The sequence below is a fragment of the Pelmatolapia mariae genome, linkage group LG14 (assembly GCF_036321145.2).
Source record: "Pelmatolapia mariae isolate MD_Pm_ZW linkage group LG14, Pm_UMD_F_2, whole genome shotgun sequence".
NCBI classification, from domain to species: domain Eukaryota; kingdom Metazoa; phylum Chordata; class Actinopteri; order Cichliformes; family Cichlidae; genus Pelmatolapia; species Pelmatolapia mariae.
The window spans coordinates 36726323-36746168 of NC_086239.1; the positions used below are offsets into that span (position 1 = coordinate 36726323).

The following is a 19846-nucleotide window of genomic DNA, read 5'->3' on the forward strand; positions in this document are numbered from 1 at the left end:
TGCTTCTGCTGTATTCATCACCATTAGCAGTTTATTCGCTGACATAGTCTTTACTACATTTACTCTGTCTCCTTTGCATTCATAAATCCTCATAACAGGAGCTCACACAGGAAGTGAAGTGTAGAACATGTAGGGTCAGCACTCCCACATACTCCTGCAGTGTACAGACACACCAGCACACAGACTGACTGGAGCCCTGGCCGGTAGATGGTGCAGAGGTGGTGCTGTGCCTGCCACGGTGATGGATTGTGGGGTACACACTCAGATATCTGTGTACACTGACCATGAAGGGGATGGATGAGCTAATGTTTCCTTTGGCTTCTACCACCATGCCTATTACTTTGTTTGCTTTCCCGTTATAGAGCTTCTTATCTGACAGATTTCTCATTACATTCAATCTCAGTGTAATTCCTTGAAAATGGATCCCTGTATATGTATCTGTTAGGCTCAGGGAATGACCTGAATGGAGTTGGACAGCTCTTGTGGAAGGACGAGTTGCGGTCAAGAGGCTCCACTAAAAATGATTTACTAAGCTGTCACCGGAACCAAATTAACCTGGACTGCATTTGACCGTGTGACTGGTACTTTAAACTATATGGTAGCTGTTTTCCTCCACAGCTGTTTTCAGGCTGGATGCCTGCTTAAATTTTCCAGAGTAAATAAATGCACTCACTGAAGTTTATTTGACTCTGAATGAGTTATTTCTATTTCTGGCCAACATACTGAGGAACTTTTTTCAAAGTTCCTCAGTATCCCGCTACTTTACTGATTGCTTATTTTCAAAAGTAATTAGTTACTTAGTTACTTTTTAAAAACATGATTTACAACATGAATAGGTAATAAAGCAATGGATCTTTCAGCCCAATTCTACTTTTTTTGCATAATCCATCATATAAAATGTAATCAAATGAAAAAGTCTCTTTTTAAAACTAGTTTTATTAGTTTTAATCTTTTAACTTTATGCATCAAGCAAACATTAAATTATATGCAACATTCTCTGACTGGAAGAAATTTGTTGAACATTTAAACCTATTTTCTGCATATTCCAGCATATAAAATAAAACAGTTTTTTGTGTTTACACTCACTCTTTCAAATAGATGTGAGTAAAACACAGCAGAAAATAAATAAAATCAAAGCCTCAGCGGTCCTGTTGCTCTATTTTCACCTGTATAGCAGGAGTGGGGCAGGCGGAGGTTTGCCCTGGTGCAGGTGTGCCGCAGCCGTCAGTGGAAGGATCCGGGAGTTTCACATTCCCGTGGTAGCGTACTTGGTGCTTGCTCAGAAGTTTAGGGTTTTTTTCGCTGTTAAAAGAAGTTTTCTTCCCACGCAGTGAGCAGCGGACTCTAATGTTTTTGTCACTTTTTACGGAATCAAACTCAAAGTAAGGTCAGTACTTCCACGCTTTAAACGCTGCACGGTCATACTCTCTCCCGCACTCGATATATCATCCATTGTTGATCTGCACACAGATCAAACACTTGCCAAAAAATCATGGTTTTAGTAATGCAGTAACGCAGCGTGCTTACGGGAAAGTAACAGTAATCTAATTAGCTTTTTTGCAATAGTAATCCCTTACTTTACTCGTTACTTGAAAAAAGTAATCGGATTACAGTAACGCGTTACTGCCCATCTCTGCTGAGGAGCATAGTTATCCATGGTTGTTTCAATGAATAACTTTTAATAAATTTTTCCAAGTATTTAACACTTCTGCAGTGGCAAGCACAAAGACTCATGCGACTGTTAATATATGCCTTCAACATCTTAATTCGATATGCTGTGGTGGTTACTTCAGATTATTGTGGATATGGTTTCTAGTGCTTGTGTGGCAGAGAAAAGTGTAAAGGTGTAAAAGGAGTCAGACTCCTGCATTAAAATGCAAAAACAGGTCTCAACTAGGGATGGGTATCGTTTAGGTTTTATCCGATACCAGTACCAAACCGGTACTTTTGAAACGGTGCCGGTGCTTAAACGGTGCTCAAACCGGTTCTTAAAGAATGGAGAACACACACTTTGTCCAAAAACCTCTCATGTTTAGCTGTTTTTTTGTAAAAAGATAACAATGTTAGCCTTTTCTGCAGCTATAGGGCATATATGGTATCACTCTTGGCTGGAAGCAGTGCTTAAACAATGGAAAAAAGACTAACTTTGTCCAAAAACCTCTCATGTTTAGCTGTTTTCCACTTTTTCTTTAGTCATTTTAGCCTTTTTGGCCAGGGTGAAGGGAGTATCTGCCATCAAACAAGAAGACAGCCGCATGTAACTACCACGGTGTTTGCTAGTTCACCTTACATGCATTAATGTAATAACGTGGTTAGCCTACTCAACGTAAATTACACACGAACAACATTAAGCTACTCACGCAGAGAAGAACGGCTGCTGCTGCCATCATCATCCTCATCATTTCTGCTACACTGGCAGGGCTAGGGGCCAGGACTCTACTCTTCGGGTTCTTGGGGGATGTTGCTAACTCCGGGTCCGATAACAGGCACCACACCCGCAGTAGATGTGCTCGGTGTGAGGTCTCGCAGCAAGCTATCAAACACGGCGCGTTTCTCGGCTTTAAAAAAAACGCTATGCGTCGCCAGGTGTTTCATCAGATTCGAGGAGTTACCTCCTTTGCACAGTATCACAGTATCAGCTTAAAGCACTTGTTGCAGGCTGCTGTTTGCATCTTTTGCTGTGAAGTACAGCCAGACTTTGACCGCTTTGCCTTGGGCATTTTTAATCTGTAGCTCTGCTCTAAAAGAACGTACGTACCTGGGCCCGCCTACTATCCTCGGAAACGTAAAATGATTGGCTAGAATCTAAAGTGTATCACATCTCAGGGAAAAAAGCACCGAAATAAAGCACCGAAATGTGCGCTGCTTTTCGGTCTGGTTACTACCGTTTATGTCAGAACCGGTGCCATCATGGCACCGGATACCGGTACCCATCCCTAGTCTCAACTAAAGTCCAAACTAAACAACCTCTACAAAGTAAAGACATCATGCAAAAAAAAAATTGAAACAAACATGAATCCAGAGACACAAGAGGCCTAGCAGAACACAGGAGGTCACTGGGAAATAACTCTGAGCTTGCCACGCAGAAAATGCACAAAAGGCAAAGAGAAGGTAAGACTATAAATACACCGGGAACGGATCGGGGAATGAGAAACAGGATGGGGACCAGACTCAGGTGAAACTGTGTCCAAATCTGGAGGCTGCATGCTTCGAAGGATGTGGCCTACATAGGGCACACCTTCACAGGCCACAAAGACCTCAGAGACCGGAAGTGTAGCCTATCAGCGCTGCCTCTGTTGCCTAGCAACCATGAAACTGGCAGCTAGAGAGGTGTTGGAGAGAGATGGAGGACAAAATCCCTAATGTCATGTAACTTGTATGAAGCCAAATTCAATGTTATAGAGCGATATATATTTAAATGCAATGACTGCTTCCCTCAGACTGTCAGTCTGACCTCCGAATGCAACCTTCAAAGGATGCAGCCCCTGAATTTGGAAACACTTAATCAGCCAGTCAAGGGAAGACAAGAAAATAAAATTATCACATGACATGAAAGAAAATTAAGCTTCAAAGCAAAACATGGTGGAACCAGAAGAACCAGAAAGAACATCCGAGAACAAAGTTAAACACAAAGATGAAACAAATGAAGGAAGAGAAACACTGACAGAACCACATCAATAACAAACCCAAAATATAAGAAATAATAACAATAATAAACGAGGAACTGATAACTGAACATGTGAAATCGAACTTAAATGATAAAACTAAGTATAGTATTAGCAGAATGGTAAAGTCATCACAGCAGTCCAAAACCCAAAACATATAAAAACAAAAGTTCAAAACTTTAACCTCAAAATGACACGTGGTCACTATTCATGTTCAGGGATGTTTGGAAAATATAAATAAAATAATAATAAAACCTGTAAGAGTGCGGTGTATGGGGCACAGAAATGTGACAAAATCTTTTAACTAACATTAAGTCTTAACTTTCTGAATGAAGTAAGTATTCTATAATAACAAAATCTGGGTTGATTCATTATAAAATGTAGATTAATCAAAATCATGTAACATACCTCTTTAAGTGCTGCACACTCAAAATAAAGAAGCTAATTCCTGTTTCTTATTGACCTCTAAGCCTCTGGTAATACCATCATATCTACTAGAAGAAGCTGCTCATGTATGTTTTTAAAGGTATCCATGCCCTACTTGCCTCTCTCTGCAGAATACAAGCAGTCATTGGCCATCTGTCTATATGCAGCTTACATGATAGAAGTGAGGAGACCGACTCTTTCCTGCTGCTGCAACCGCAGAAATGAAATGTGTGGGTGGAGTGTAACTGCATCTCCAAGGAGTTGAGCTAACACTGATGTTATAAGTCCTGTCAGACAACTCCAGCACTGAGCAACATTTTACTCTGAATGTGTAAAATTACTCCTTGGGAGCTGAAATAAACTCAGAAATGTTCTGTACTCAAACTTTAATACTTTGTTTTTTTTTGCTGTTCTACCCACAACATAAAAGGAATCATATGGAGAGTATCGTGTAAGACAAACTCTTATACTCTGTAGATGTTAGCATCTTTTTTTTTAAACCAGAAAACAGCTTTGACACTGGGAACAGCATCTTAATGTCCTCATTTCTCACTCCAGCTGACCTTCATGTCTCCTCGTCCTCCTTTCAAACTGGACCTCAGGGTCCACTCAAACTTCAAAACTCAGGAGCAATCGTCTTTTTTAAAAAAAAACATTGCTTATGACTGCATAACCTCAAGACCCGATCCATTAAAAGCCACCTGGGACACAAACACACACACCCTGTGAGCTGTACTCCTGCAAAAACATCACGACAACTTTGGCAAACAACAACTCTGTCTGCTGACTCTGAAAACAGCTGAGGGTCATTTGCACTGTTACAGTTTGCAGTGGAAATGGAGAGAGGAGGGGAATCTATGAAATTCCCATTAAAGGAACTGTTCAGACTTGCTTTACAGGAAGGAGACGACTGAATGATGAAGCACAGAAATTCACTTCACAGGTTCCAGCAAATCATTTATGGCTTCATTGAAGACGGGAACACAGCTTTATTAATGCATTAACATGAAGTAGGTCTATTTTGAAGTGTTTGGTACACGGTCAGCAAACAGTCTGCACTATAGCTGAGTGAAAACACTCGACAGGTGGAAGCTTTATCTTTCCTTTCCTTTTGGATAAAGCTTGTCCCATCATGCACAGAGCACTCCTCCTTCACTCCCCTCTTTTCACTTTTCCACCACCACATGTCATTACATTTAAATTTTCTCTCTCCTGTAGTTTGTATTTTTCTTGTTTGTTGCTCATGTTCTCTAATTTTTCCCTTTTTTATTCTCCTTTTTTTCCTCATGGAGGGGGAACCATCTGCAGAGACTGGCTCCCCCCCACTGTTTCCGAGTGCTGCTCACAGGGGATAGTCTGTTGGTTTTCTCTAATAATGGCATTTTTTAACCTTACGAAGCACATTGGAACACCTATTGTAAATACATTCTGTGTAAATGAAGGTTAATCAAAAAAACTTTTCCGTCAAAGATGTGTGAACTGCAATTTTCACTGCAGTTTCATGAAATGGTCCCAAATTATTCCGGCACACGGTCTGATGGTAGCGCATCATGGTCAGTATAATAGTTCATGTTCATGGACATAAGCCATGTACCTCCAGGCTAAAAGAGCAACAAAGGCCAAATTAGGAAGTGGAAAATTATAACTTTCTGATACACTACCATTTGAATCCCACACCTTGCTTCATATTACTAGCAGCTCCATAGTATAGTGGTTCACACATTTGCCTAAAAAGCAGAGGCTCCCCAGGAGAAGACACAAATCCTTTGGGGGTTGCATCAGGAAGGACATCCGGTGTAAAATCGTCCAAATCAAATACACAAAGCTATCCGCTGTGGAGACAACCTCGTTAATTTCTTTGTTATTCCAACTCAAAATAAATAAAGTGAAGGCAGTTTGTAACTTGGATTGATCAATATCTTTGTGCACTTTTTTAAAACTACAAATTGTAGGTTCAGCTGTTGTTGATGTTCAGCTTCACTTGCTGCTAAAGCATTCTTACTACATTAATGAACATTTCATGGTTCTGGTTAAAATATGTTCTCCTGGTAACTGAAAACTGATTTATTAGGTTGCCTGTCGTGTAAAGACACATGACGCCAGCATTACTTTTAAACCTGCGCTGAGCGACACAAAGAAAATAAGGGCAATCCTGTGTTTGTAAAGAAACAGATCATATTCATCACTATTTCCTGATTTGCCATGAGACTGCACTGATGTGAAAGGTGTGCTTGAGTTTTGATTCCATGTTTCTGGGTAGTACATCCTTTTTCCAGATCTCTGTGGTGGTCACCTGACAAAAGTTTAAATAACTTGTAGAGTAATTTGGCCTGGAAGATGGTCGACACCCTGCTAGATTTGTACAATCTATGAGTTTGTAATTCCTACATCACTGGTTCCAAAATGGTGTGCTGAGGCAAATCCAGGTATGCTGACATATATGACCACCATGTGTTTTGTTTTTGGAGCATACCACAACTTATCCTCACTGCAGTCTATCTTTAACCTGAAGAAATAAAAGATGAAAAACTAGCAGCTCTCAAAGTTGAGAACTTTGCAAAAACTACCTGTCTGAAAGCTTCAGCGGTGAGGTCAACAGGCCTTGGAAGCTAAACATCCCCCCTCATGCAAACTGAGATCCAAACAAAAACCATACCATTTATATCAACTATACCACCCGTGGATTGAGTGCATTTGCCTGACTCAAGGTATATGTCATGTTCAAGCTTGTAAGATGTAATTATTTCTTGCTTTTATAAATAGTTAAATGACTTATGTCATCCTACCTGAGATGTGATGACCTCTATGGATGCCATGAAGCGGTCAGCAATGATGGACACTCCCAGGAACATGTACATGAGTGACAGGAAGTAGACCACAGCTCTGGCCACCTGGTAACCGACTCCGGGGTTTTCGGGGTACCAGACAGGCAACAGGATGCCTGGCTTGCACACGGTCACCTCATCACACTTATCCCCAATGCTGGGTGATGTACTATTATCATTAGATAAGGAAGGCAGGACGGAGGAGGAGGGAAATATGGAGGGCAAGGCTGTTCTTGGGTCAGGGTTCATGCTGGGGTCACTGCGCTGGGACTCTGGCTGGCAGGGTGGCAGTGGAAGGAGGAAGAGGAAGAAGAGGAGGAAGGGGGCAGGAGAGGCGGAGAGAGACATCACGACGTTTGATTCCCACGAGAAGCAGGAAAGACGAGGCAGAAGATGATGGGAATAGGCAGAGGAAGAAGAAGACGGGAACGGGAGATGCTGGGTACAGCCGAGGGTGCTGCGACTAGCTCACCTGCAGAGGGGGGAGAGAGAACGAGAAGGAAAATCAGAATTAGTTCATGAATAAAGAGAAGAAAAGGCTTTAAAAGCTGTACCGAAGACCAAACAAAGAGTGGATTTGAAGCTTATGCAACATTAAGCAAACACTAAAAGAAGTGTCTTCTATGCTGTCAGACACTTTTGAAAACACTGAGGGAACAATAGAAAGGAGAGAAGAGTTCTGGCTAAGCTAGGTTTTAAAAATCACACATACTCTTTACAGTTGCATCTGTGGTTTTACCAAAGTTACACAATACAAATTTACACCCTTCCCAGCAAAATGTGTCAGTGCTGGTGTGAAGCCAGTTCTGTGGTGGAGCCTTGAGAGCCAGCCAACATTTTGACAGGTTTCAGAAACGGTTCTTACACAACTTTTATAGGAAAAGGTGTGGGACCCTCCAGAAGATAATAACACAGAGGACGTCATCTGCATGATCGCTACACCTTCAATACAATAGTGAAATTCTCACTGTAGCCCCTCCCATAGTCACCACCCGTCTTTTTTTGATATTATAAAGGTATGGAACCAGCACTAGACTAAGCACTGATCTATACATGCATCCACCCACCCAAAGGAATTAATGAGCATAGATACAATATTCATTAACTGGCACTCCATTGGTGGAAACTGGGTACCACTCAATATTCACACTGCTGTCTAGTTCCAGCAAGAAAATGCAGCTCAGAGAATAATGATCGATGCAGTTATATCTGGCTCTGTAATCTTACTGTTTCAGCCCAGCAGCGCTGTGATAGACTAACAACCTGTCCAGGGTGTACCTCAACTCTCCATATCACAGCTGACGTAGGCTCTATTTCCCCGCGACCTTAAACTGGATTATCAGTTAAGAAAACGAATGGATGGATGTTTATCTAAGATGTTTACAACATGTTCCTCATTACACACTCAGTGGCAGCAATGGCAGTTGCTTTCCCAAATTTATTTCATCAAATTAAAATTCCAGCCCTGTGCTTGGCTTGCTCTGCACCCAAGAAATACTTTTTTGAATATTTGTAGATAGAAATCCATTTACTGAAGTATATCTTTCTCTTTTTAAAGAGTTTCACCAGAAACAGTCCTGCCTTATTTATATGAACAAAATCCTTCCCTTTAGATGATGACTTCACTGAACCTTATCTTTTGAGGAAAATGTCAAATTCGTCACAAAATCACACCTCTTGCCTTTAGCTTTCATTTTTCATTTTCACCGTGCTGCATCTCTCATCCATGCGTTAGTTTCCTTCTCCCTATAATGGCATTTAATCTAGAATGCCTAGCAAAGTCCTGGATAGGCGACAGGATGTCCAAAACTCTACTGCCAGGCTTTGCTGGCAGGACATAATGCCTACTCTCAGCCACCTACACTAGTGTATTAAATAAGATTCCCCTCCTAAAATACAAGTCCCTTCACAGTGTTCATTGCAGTATTCATTCCCCCTCTGATACAGGGGAGCTGTTCATCCCCTCTCCACGTTGCTGATCCTGTGGCACAGAGCTGTTTGTGATGGGGCTTCGGTGCTTTGGAGTTCTCTCCCGCTCCACATTCAAGGAATAGAAACTCCAGAGCAATTTAGGAAAATCAGCCTTTTCGCACTGGCTTTTGTTCCCACTCAAAGTAACCTTGCTTTGTTGTCCCTTTGATATTATTTTGCAGTGCGTTTTATGTACGATGTTTTTGACCTTGCATTCATACTGTAGCTGTTTTTTTTCATATGAAAGGAGAAAATAACTGGATTGTGAATTATGTAAAGTTTTCCCCGTAAATATAGACAAAGGAAGTTGTAGGTGAACGCTGGCAGGTATAAAATGGTGGATGATGTAATTCACTCTTGAATGAAACATTGAGGTGAGTCACCAGAACACAGAAAAATAATAATATAGAGATAAAATAATTAAGGCTCAATAGAAAAAGCTGGAGCAGAAGGCTAAGTGGAAGAGAGGATGACAAATGCAGACAGAAAAGAATGAATAATGGATGAATGTAGTAATGTGCGACTTTTAGTTCGGTTTAGCGTGACCTCATGTCGCATAAAAGTCTTAAAAGCAGCATTTTCTCTATTGTTTACCTTGAACTTCAGATGGAAGGAAAAACAAGTGAGGCAGAAACCCGGAGTGAGGGTGAGAACAAAGGAAAAAGGACAAACAAATGCAAAAAACTCTGAGCGAAAACATGAGAGACAGAAGAAGAGAGGGATGGGAGGAAGAGAGTCAAAAGATAGAAAGACGGTACAAAGAAGCCGAGACAGCAGGGAGGACGAGTCACCATGATGGCCTCCAGAAAAAGAGGCTTGTTTTTGTTTGAGTCATGCAAACCCAGAACTGCTCACCAAATGTCTTTCTGCTCTTTCCCTTTTAATTTGAGACACCAACACACTAACAATGCTAACGCTTGTCTGAGGTAAGTTTGTGTGTGTGTGAGCATGCAACGTCACTTCTGCCAACTGGTGAGATTTAGACCTCAGCGTGAAACCAAAGGATGGACAGATGGACCGAACAGTGTTTCCTGCAGTTTGTGCAGCAGTGCCTAATCTTCCACCTCGCTCTCCCTCACGCTTCATCTCTCTCCATCCGTCCATTAGTGAGGAGGGAAGCACCTGCTAACACCTTCTGTTTTACAACATTACACACCTAACCTGCTCTCGTATTAGCTTGGTTCATGAAAATATGAAAATTATGCTAATATTAAAAAAAAGATAACTTCTATAATCCTGCTGTTTATCTTTCTTTTGTTTTTGTTTTTTTGGGAGAACACAGGTTTGGTTGTTCCATCAGAAGCAGCACTTCTGAAGCCATCAGATCACTAAAAAAGACGACCAGAGCTCTTTTCGGGCCAGGAGCCAGTTTTACATTTACACAACAGCAAAGAAAGAATCACACTTCCCAGCAGTCACACACACAAAGGTCAGCCAATTCAAATATTAGATGCCACCTTTACAAACATCATGCACGATTAGTTAGACGATTAGATTCTGTGTGGTTTCAGCTTGTGTTTGTATAAGAAGATATGTTTAGTCTCCATATTTGCTCCTGTGTATCTACTGCAGCCTGAGCCCAACAGGACAAAACCAACAGTGTGTCAAAAACTGCTGTTCTGTCTGCAGTTGCTCGCGTAGCTGGTACACACAAGTTGTCCTTTGGCAGCGCTTTGGCGGCATCATGCTGCACCAAAGTTTTTAAGCCGTGAATCATCAGTCTGATTGCTGTAAACATATAAATACTTTGGTAGCACAGCTCCATAATGCTGCATGATGGATGCACTGGCACTGCTGTGTGAAAGAAGCAGCCGTTGATTAGTAGGTTTGTTTCTATGCACCAGCATTCATGAGGTGCTTTGTATTTACGAGCCATTCAGCGGGCAGAATCTGAAGCTGATTCATGTGTGCACACTTCCACAAGGACTGCCGTTCATAAAGGAAACACTGGCTGCGAGTAAGGTTTTATAAACCAGATTACCGTATGGATCCTACATACTATTTTATAAGCGAGGCTGAAGGACGGCAGAACACAAAATCATGCTGTCAGGATAAAATGTGCTCTCCATTGTCTGCCTGGAAAAGTGTGCTTGTTCTCAAAAGAAAACAAAAAAAAAAATCATATGAGTAGCTCCAGGCTGTGCTTTTGGACTGTTTCATATTAGACTTCAGTTATCAGCTGAGAAGTTTAACAGAGGCTGTCGTGAACCTGCTCTTAAGAAATATAACAGAAACTAAAAAGTGATTTTAGTGAAGATTTTTAGAAAAGAATACGGCACTTTTGATGTAAAGTCTGTAAAGACTAATATTTAATGATCATGGTAATAACAAAGTTTGTATGAATAATATTTACAGTCATTAATGGGTTAATTTTCTGGATTCCAGATGCATCTGGACAGGTCTCATTTTGCCTGACTTTACAACATGAGAAATCAACAGTCAGCTGATATTATACCTTATGTTAATAATGTTATACTTTATGTTAATAGAAGAACTACTAGAAGACGTGTACGGGTATGTGGAAACCATCAGGCTGAACACTTTAAAACCTCGGTGCAGTTTTTGCTGTCGAACAGAAATCACTGCTGACTAGAGACTTTCAAAAGTGATAAAAATGACTGACTTACTTTGATTATGGTGTGGACTAAACTGCTCATAAGACACAAACATTTCCAGGATGTTGAGGCTCATGAGAATCATTTTGTTGTTGGGTTGAAACATTTAGACTCAGAAAGAGCCATAACCCGACCCCTGTAACCCGGTGACTAAAATTAAGTGCAGGTAAGAGACAGGAAGGAGACTGAGGATTAAAATGTGCTCTGATGTATGCACGCCTTTCAGTATAATGAACACTTTAATATAAATATTACTGCTGAGGTTATTCAACCATAACCATAAAACCACTCAGTGCATTTCTAAAGACAATTCTGTGTTTTTAAATGTGCTTATGTGGGTAAACTAATGATAATAATTACACTGGGGTATTTCATTAATCAGTTTATGCGAGCACCTCCAGATTGAAAGGGAAAAGAAGCAGAGGTGAGCTGAAATGAGAGCGATGATTAACAGACTCCAGTGTGATTCAGCAGAATTGGATTAGCTTCAGTATCTTTTGATCAACTCACCTAGACCGCTGCAGCATTTACTCCCTGCTTAAAAATGCAATTTGAAGGAGTTTAACGAAGAAAATGATCTACAGAAGCTTTTATGGTTTAATGTAAAACAAAAAATGAGCAACATCTACAGAATAAGCCAAAACACCAAAGAGCATGCTTTATGAGTCAGTATTTATGCACAGACAGATGGGTTATTCAGTAAAAAGTTGATAATATAAAGATGGATGAAGGTCATTTAGGGGGAACTGGAAAAAGTGAGAGATGGGTGGGAAAAAAGAAGGATGGACACTGAATAAAAGAAAGAGGAGAAAAGTTGTGGGAAACCCAAATGGGAAATTAGAGATAAAAAAATGGGGCCAGCAGGGAAGGAGGAGTTAAAGACAGGAGATGAAGAGAGATCAAAGAGGGAGGGAAAGAGTGAGAGGAGGATGGATTTAAAGGAGGAATGAAGAAGCAAAAATTAACAGACTGATGCGAAGTACAGATGAGGAGTGACAGAGGGGCGAATCAGAGATAAAAAGCCAATAAGTTGAGGAAGGAAGAGTACAACATGAGTGATGGGAGCTGCATAAGGACAGCGGGCAGTGAATAAACAGAGGAAGAAATCAGTAGTTGTGGTATCACAGTAATACCCAGTAGAGCAGGGCGATATGACCAAAAATATTTATCACGATATACATTTGAAAATTTGCGATAACGATATAACTGACGATATAACTGACACTAGACAAAATACTTTACAACTCCACAACTTTATTAGTGCAAAAAACCCCATCAATGTATTTTCACTTAAACAAGCAGCTGTTTTTTATGTGCATTAAAGTTATATACAAATTTAACAGTGCAAATGCAAATTCCTTGCTGACAGTTTAACCAAAAGGCATTTCCAGTGGAAATTGGCCGACATATCCTCAGCATAACCATGTATAATATCCACAAAACTTAAAAAGAGGTTATACACACACAATACGGTAATATTATGTTGAAGCACAGTACGTATCACTCCGCGAGGCTCCTGCCTACGATAGCCGTAATGCTCCGACAATCCATCGAGCGGTGCGGCTTCGTAGCTTAGCAAAGTCGTACTAAAACAATTGACAGATTTTCGAGCGCCGTGTAGCACATAAAGTTGTTTAGAGGTCAGTAAACACAACCAGAATTCATACATAAGGCACACGGGATTATAAGGGGCACTGTCGATTTTCAGAAAAATCAAAGGATTGATTTTAAGTGTGCCGTATTTTCCAAACAACACAGTAATAACTACGGCCCGCTAGCATGCTCTACCAAAAATAGTGCTTTGTTGTGCATCTGACGGACGAAAGCTAAACCAGTTCCACACCACTGAAGTTGCAGCATTTTTACAAACCAATTCTGGTTCATCCGTTTCATTCAACGATCCACTTTTGCTCTTCTCATTCTGCGTCACCGCCATGTGCGTATGTAAACATAGGCACTGCGCATGCGCGTTTTACCCATATTCTATCGCAATATTTCATTTTTCTATCGTTGCCCAAAATTACACCGGTATTACCGTGAACGGTATGATATAGCTCAGCCCTAATACCCAGGACTCTTTGTTAAGATACAAACAATCAAACATATCATGCATCTCTTTGTATATCTAAAACGTTACTCCATTTGTGTACATTTGAGCAATTATTTGGTGACACAAAGGTCTTTGGGTATGCAGCCAATGCAGACATGTTGCTATGCAGTCCTGCCAAAAAAAAAACAACCAACAGCAAAACAACAATATGTAGCTTGGTGTTGATGATGCTGTGAAGAGGTAGAGTTTTAAAAAAGCAGCACGAAAAGCACAGAACGTGGCTGTATAGCAGACACATTTAACTTCAAGAAGTCTACTCTGACTATTGTCTTCTCTGCAGGAGGTAAACTAAAAAACTGAACACAGCACAGACATGAACAGAGTAGCTCACAAACTGGTTCTCTATGACGCTCCCCTCTGCTGAGAGTAAACAGCTACATAGGCTGTAGGAACCTCAGGAACAACCTCAGGAATGACCCGTTTACTCTCAGGATTACTTATTTTGCATGTGGTCACTACCATGGTCTCTCTTAGGCTCTTCCTGCGTAGACAGCCCTCTACAAAGGGAATACTGGGGAATGATCAAAGATGAGGAAACCACAGGAGGAGGGTAGGAAAAATAGGAATAAAGATACGAGAGGTAATAAAAAGCACCAAATGAAAATAATGCTCAGGAGGAAGGGAGGCAGAGGGAGGAGAGGATGAAAAAGAAAGATGCAAGAGTGATGTGAGTTGAGGTCCTCAACATGTATATGGTTTTTAATCAGAGTACAGTTGAATGTGTGTTACCATAGCAACTGGGGGGAGAGTTTTAATGGGGCAATCGATCTCTGAGGGGTGGGGTTGGTTAAGGTGAGAGAGAGAGAGTCAGAAATAAGGAGGAAGCGAGAGGCTAGAAAGTGAGAGAGCATTCATTCATCAGGAGATGAGACTGAGCTGCCTCAGCAGAGAGGCCGAGGCAACATCAAACAAAGAAACACACACACACACACACACACACACACACACACACACACACACACACACACACACACACACACACACACTCTTTCAAACATTCTGATACTTAAGCACGAGAGAAACCCTGCAAAGATTGTGTTCAACCAATAGAGAGACAGACTCTATTGAGACTCTATCTATTACAGCAAAGTAAGTCACTGTAAATAGTTTATAGTCAAGTAACTGACAGCAAATCGAAATTCCATGATTATTTATTTTTTGTGATAACCATACCTGTCATGTTTGCTGTTTTTATGTGTAGCCAGGATGTACTCTGACTGTTGTCCAGTGACATGCAGCTGGGGGGCTCCATTCCCCCTGGAATCTTGAATCGGATAAGTGCTTATGAAAACCGATGGATCATCAATTATATGATGACTGGAAGAATTTCTCATTCAGTCAAAACAAATCAGGCAGTAACAATCTGGGAACCCATCAATGAATCTGCTGCCCTAATCTCCGGGTACAATGGCCAATTTTTGAGGCTACTAGCAACTTGTTTGGATTTCTGTCCCAGTCGTATGGTTATTGTTTATGAATGCTGACTGTTTATGCAATGAAACCCAGACTGCAAAGAAAAGCCAGAAACATACCTGTGCTAAAAGTCTTTCCAACTATTTACATGCAGGCATTTGTTTCTAAGGATCAGGTCAGTAACAGCTACACAAATGAGAGGCCAAAGTGAACAAACATCTGTTCTACAACAAATAAAGTTTCGGTGTCCTCAACACCAGGAATACGCTAGTGAGAATTTTCCTTTTGCTAAATCGAAACAGCAAGTGAGAGGAGACATAAAAGCCTTGCAGCAATGAGTCAGTAGACTCTAAATAGACACAAGAATATTTATGCAGAGATTTTCTAGACAACCGTGAAAGTCATGTTCAGCTGTTCATACACACCTTCATGCAGGATTTTATCCATCACACACACCGGCTGATGCACTTTTTTGCTAATTTGACTTCCCAACTGGAGGAGCCAGAGACAAAACCACTCCCAATCCTCAACCTCCTGCTCCAAAAATTTTGACTACAACGTCACCAAATCTGATGAATCAGAAATAAACAGTGCTCCATCGACTGGGTGGAAGTGTGCCACCTGTCACTGTCGCTGTTTTCTGCTGATTTCTGTTGGTTTTATTTAGCCCGTGCTGTTTGCCATGTCTTCTACATTTCCCTGTCCGCTCTTTCTATTTCTATTTCTATTTCTATTTAACTCACTTATTTTTCTACTTCCAGTTTTACTTTTAAGGTTAGTCTTCTTATCTGTCTCACTGGCTGCATTTCCTTTCTTTCCCCAATGCCTACTTTGCATTAATTGTTCATCCCTGTCTTGTTTCCTAATCTCTCAAAGGGCTGCGGAGGCAGATCTGATGTTATTTAAACTGACCCAGAAGCAGACAACACGAGGAGAAACGAACTTGGTTAAAAAGGTGAGCCGTTTATTCATGCTGAAACACGAAGGTACAAAAATAGGGAAACAAAACCAAGGGCTAAACCTAAACAGGGAAAGAACTAAACGAAAGAGCGAAGCACTGGGGCCGTGGAAAAACTAGGAACCGAGAACACGGGGTGACGAACAATGAGGGAAGTGGAAAGACACCAGAACACAGGTGAATTAGACACAAATAAGACCAGGGAAGCAAAACTAAACACACGGAACATGGAACGCAAGACTTTCACAATAAAACAGGAAACAAAAGAACACAGGACTGACACACAAGCTTTACACAGGAGTGGAGGAAAGGCAGACGAGAGGGAGCGAGGGAACAAGAGGGAGCACGAGAGAGACATGACGGGCTGGGGAAACATGGAATGACACACAAGGAGGAGGACTCACACAAACACACATCAACACAGACACACCGAGAGGGACACAAGGGGAACCTAATAGGGAAAGAAACCAAACAGGGAATATAAAGAACTTAAAACAGACTGACTTAAGACTGCTATGATACTTAAAACATAAACCACAATAGGAATTAACACCAAAACACAGGAACTCAAAAGCACTGGGTCAAAATGACCCAGAACCATGTCTCTGTCCCCCATTCCTGTCTTCTTGGCTTGTTTTTAGTTTGAACTTTCTTGACATTTTCTAAAGACTGTATCAGCTTTGTCTTTTTAAAAATAAACCTCATGTTTTCTTCCATGCAATACCTGCTTCCAGAAAAATTCTTGATAACATTTAGAAATTATTAAGAAATATAATCTTAGCATAATGGCTCACAAACCCTGTGAGTATTATGATTATCCAAAGAGATGCTGGAGTTCAGAGCAGAGTCATCCTACACTAGATTAGCAATCTGCATCTGCAATATTACACTACATTACACTGTCTTTAGTCATGCTTTCACACACACACAATTATGACATCTGATGATGCACACACACCTCTGCTTCCACTGTTTCAGTCCAGCATCCTCATTTCTCCTTTTGCACAATCAGCGGCTCTCTTGCTCACTCTGCGTATCTAAACAGTCGTCTCCCATCAAGCATGTTATGGTAAGTACTGTCATTAGCCTCTGACTGTAATCTTCTACTCATGAAATAGCCATGTACAACAAATGATGATTAACCATGATTGCTGGGGCGCACAGCAGTCCACATATTTGACCCCAATGTGTGCAACATGAAAAACAATGTGGAAACCGCAGAAACAACCAGAATCTGATCTCACAGACTTGAATGACAGACTGCTTATTATTATTGTCATTATTACTTATGCTGCTTTTGCTGAATTAAATATGTTACTTTATAATAAATGATCAGAAAACGAGCTCAGTGCTGGGTCTCACCATTAATTTGCTTTCTGTTGTGTTGCCTCTAAATGATTCCTTTGAATATGTTCACTAGAGTGACATCAGTCATGTGACCAAAATGTGACCAATCATTAAATGAAACCACTGGTCATAGAAGTGAGAAACCTAACACAGAACAAAAGATCTCCCCTAAAATTCACATCTTTAATCATCATAAAGTGGTCGTACAGAGTGAAACCAAACCCTGGCAGCAAAAGGCAAAGCCAAAAAACAGCCCGAAAAGGGAAAGTAAATCAATTGGAAGCACAAGGAACACATGGAAGACAATCTGGTAACTGACAAGAGAGAACAGGGGATAATATAAAATGAAAACTGAATGTAGGTGAATCTGAATCTGTGTGGAGCAAACAATAAAAAGCAGAGAAAACTGGCGAAGACAGGAAGTGAAACTGACAGGAGTGCAAAGACATCAGGAAATACAAAATAAAATTGGAACTTTAAGTGGGCTAAACAATAACATGTTCAAATTGAAAGGTTTAAGAGCACTTTATGATGCATATAATTTTAGTAAGACCAGTAGGATCTAGTAAGATAAGCATCTTCTCATCATTGTATCACTTCTTTGAACAGCTTGATGCAACTGTCATCTACTGATGAGCTGCATGGCTTGCATTCGCAGTTATGGTCAATGAAACACCAAACAGGAGCAAGATTGATGTGTTTTCTGTCTGCACTGATTAGACACATGCAGCTTCCTTTTTAAACTAATCACAGCTACACTGATAGTTTGACACTGAGCCATTAATTACCCACTAAGAATCAACACAGGAGTGAAGTGGCTGCTCCTGCGGTTTCTGTGGTTGCACATTAAGCATCAGGAGACAGAGTAATCTACACTGAATCGTTCTGCAGCAGCTGTTCGCTGCCTGTCTTCATCACAAATTACCTTTCCATCGAAGAATCACAGAACCATGGGTACGTGGCTCAAAATAAAACACCAAATTTCAAGTTGATATGAAAGTATACAGGACTGAATAAGTTTGAGTTTTTGTGAAGATTCTGATAAACTTTAAATTTCATATATCTTAGTTTATAAAAGTTGCTAATAACTTAGACATCAGTATATTTATCACATTTAGACCCTGCTATTAAAGACTAACATTGGATATTACAACAGACAAGAAAACCATACTTGATCTTCCCAAAACCATTATTTCCACACGTTATATTCATTGTGTATCATTTTATCATTCATTCATTCATATTTTATCTCAGGACTATTGATTCACTCAAGTGGCCATTACAGAAACTGCAGTTTTTACCGTTTCAGCACTGATTTTTCAGCTTGAGAGGCTGCTGCTTGATGGAAATCAAGAATATGTCCCTTCCTTCCCTCCCCATCCCCAGCTGCCTCCCTCTTCTCACGCTCCAAAGCCCTATACATTGAGGGCTATCAGGAGGGGCTATGAGCTTACCTGCTGCTTTCTGGCAGGTAGCTCCATGCCCTCCTGGGTTTTAAATGCACCTTAGAACACACATGCATCTACACTACATATGAGCGGGCGGAGGGAGGTTTGGAGTCTTCACACCCCCTCGTTCTCTGTTGCCTGTTGGGGCGGGGGGGCTGGGAGGAGGAGTTGGCCGTCTGATTGGGGTCTGGAATGTGGGGCCTCCCTGCTGCTGCGGAGTCAGGGCAGTCTGCTTCTCTCCACCCCAGGGAAGAGGGTAACACTACCTGGGTCTGGCTGCAGTTTCCCCCTCCAGGGGCAAGGGTACCTAGACCTGGGGTATAATTCAATTCAATTCAATTCAATTTTATTTATATAGCGCCAAATCACAACAAAAGTCGCCTCAAGGCGCTTTATATTGTATAGTAGATCGCACAATAATAAATACAGAGAAAAACCCAACAATCATATGACCCCCTATGAGCAAGCACTTTGGCGACAGTGGGAAGGAAAAACTCCCTTTTAACAGGAAGAAACCTCCAGCAGAACCAGGCTCAGGGAGGGGCGGGGCCATCTGCTGCGACCGGTTGGGGTGAGAGAAGGAAAACAGGATAAAGACACGATGTGGAAGAGAGACAGAGATTAATAACAGCTTTGATTTGATGCAGAGAGGTCTATTAACACATAGTGAGTGAGAAAGGTGACTGGAAAGGAAAAACTCAATGCATCATGGTAATCCCCCGGCAGCCTACGTCTATTGCAGCATAACTAAGGGAGGATTCAGGGTCACCTGGTCCAGCCCTAACTATATGCTTTAGCAAAAAGGAAAGTTTGAAGCCTAATCTTGAAAGTAGAGATAGTGTCTGTCTCCCGAATCTAAACTGGAAGCTGGTTCCACAGAAGAGGGGCCTGAAAACTGAAGGCTCTCCCTCCCATTCTACTTTTAAATACTCTAGGAACAACAAGTAAGCCTGCAGAGCGAGAGCGAAGTGCTCTAATAGGGTGATATGGCACTACAAGGTCATTAAGATAAGATGGGGCCTGATTATTTAGGACCTTGTATGTGAGGAGCAGGATTTTGAATTCAAT

The 19846-nt window shown here is 41.1% G+C and overlaps 1 protein-coding gene across 2 annotated transcripts in view; it reads right to left on the bottom strand.

Annotated features, from left to right (window-relative positions):
* slc8a2b (solute carrier family 8 member 2b) overlaps nucleotides 1-19846 on the bottom strand; it is a 208432-nt gene that overhangs the window by 49259 nt on the left and 139327 nt on the right. For both annotated transcript variants that reach the window (XM_063493884.1, XM_063493883.1), the window contains exon 4: nucleotides 6878-7388. In XM_063493884.1, the coding sequence (XP_063349954.1) occupies nucleotides 6878-7264 (387 nt within the window). In that variant the 5' untranslated portion in view covers nucleotides 7265-7388. The remainder of the gene's footprint in view (nucleotides 1-6877; nucleotides 7389-19846) is intronic.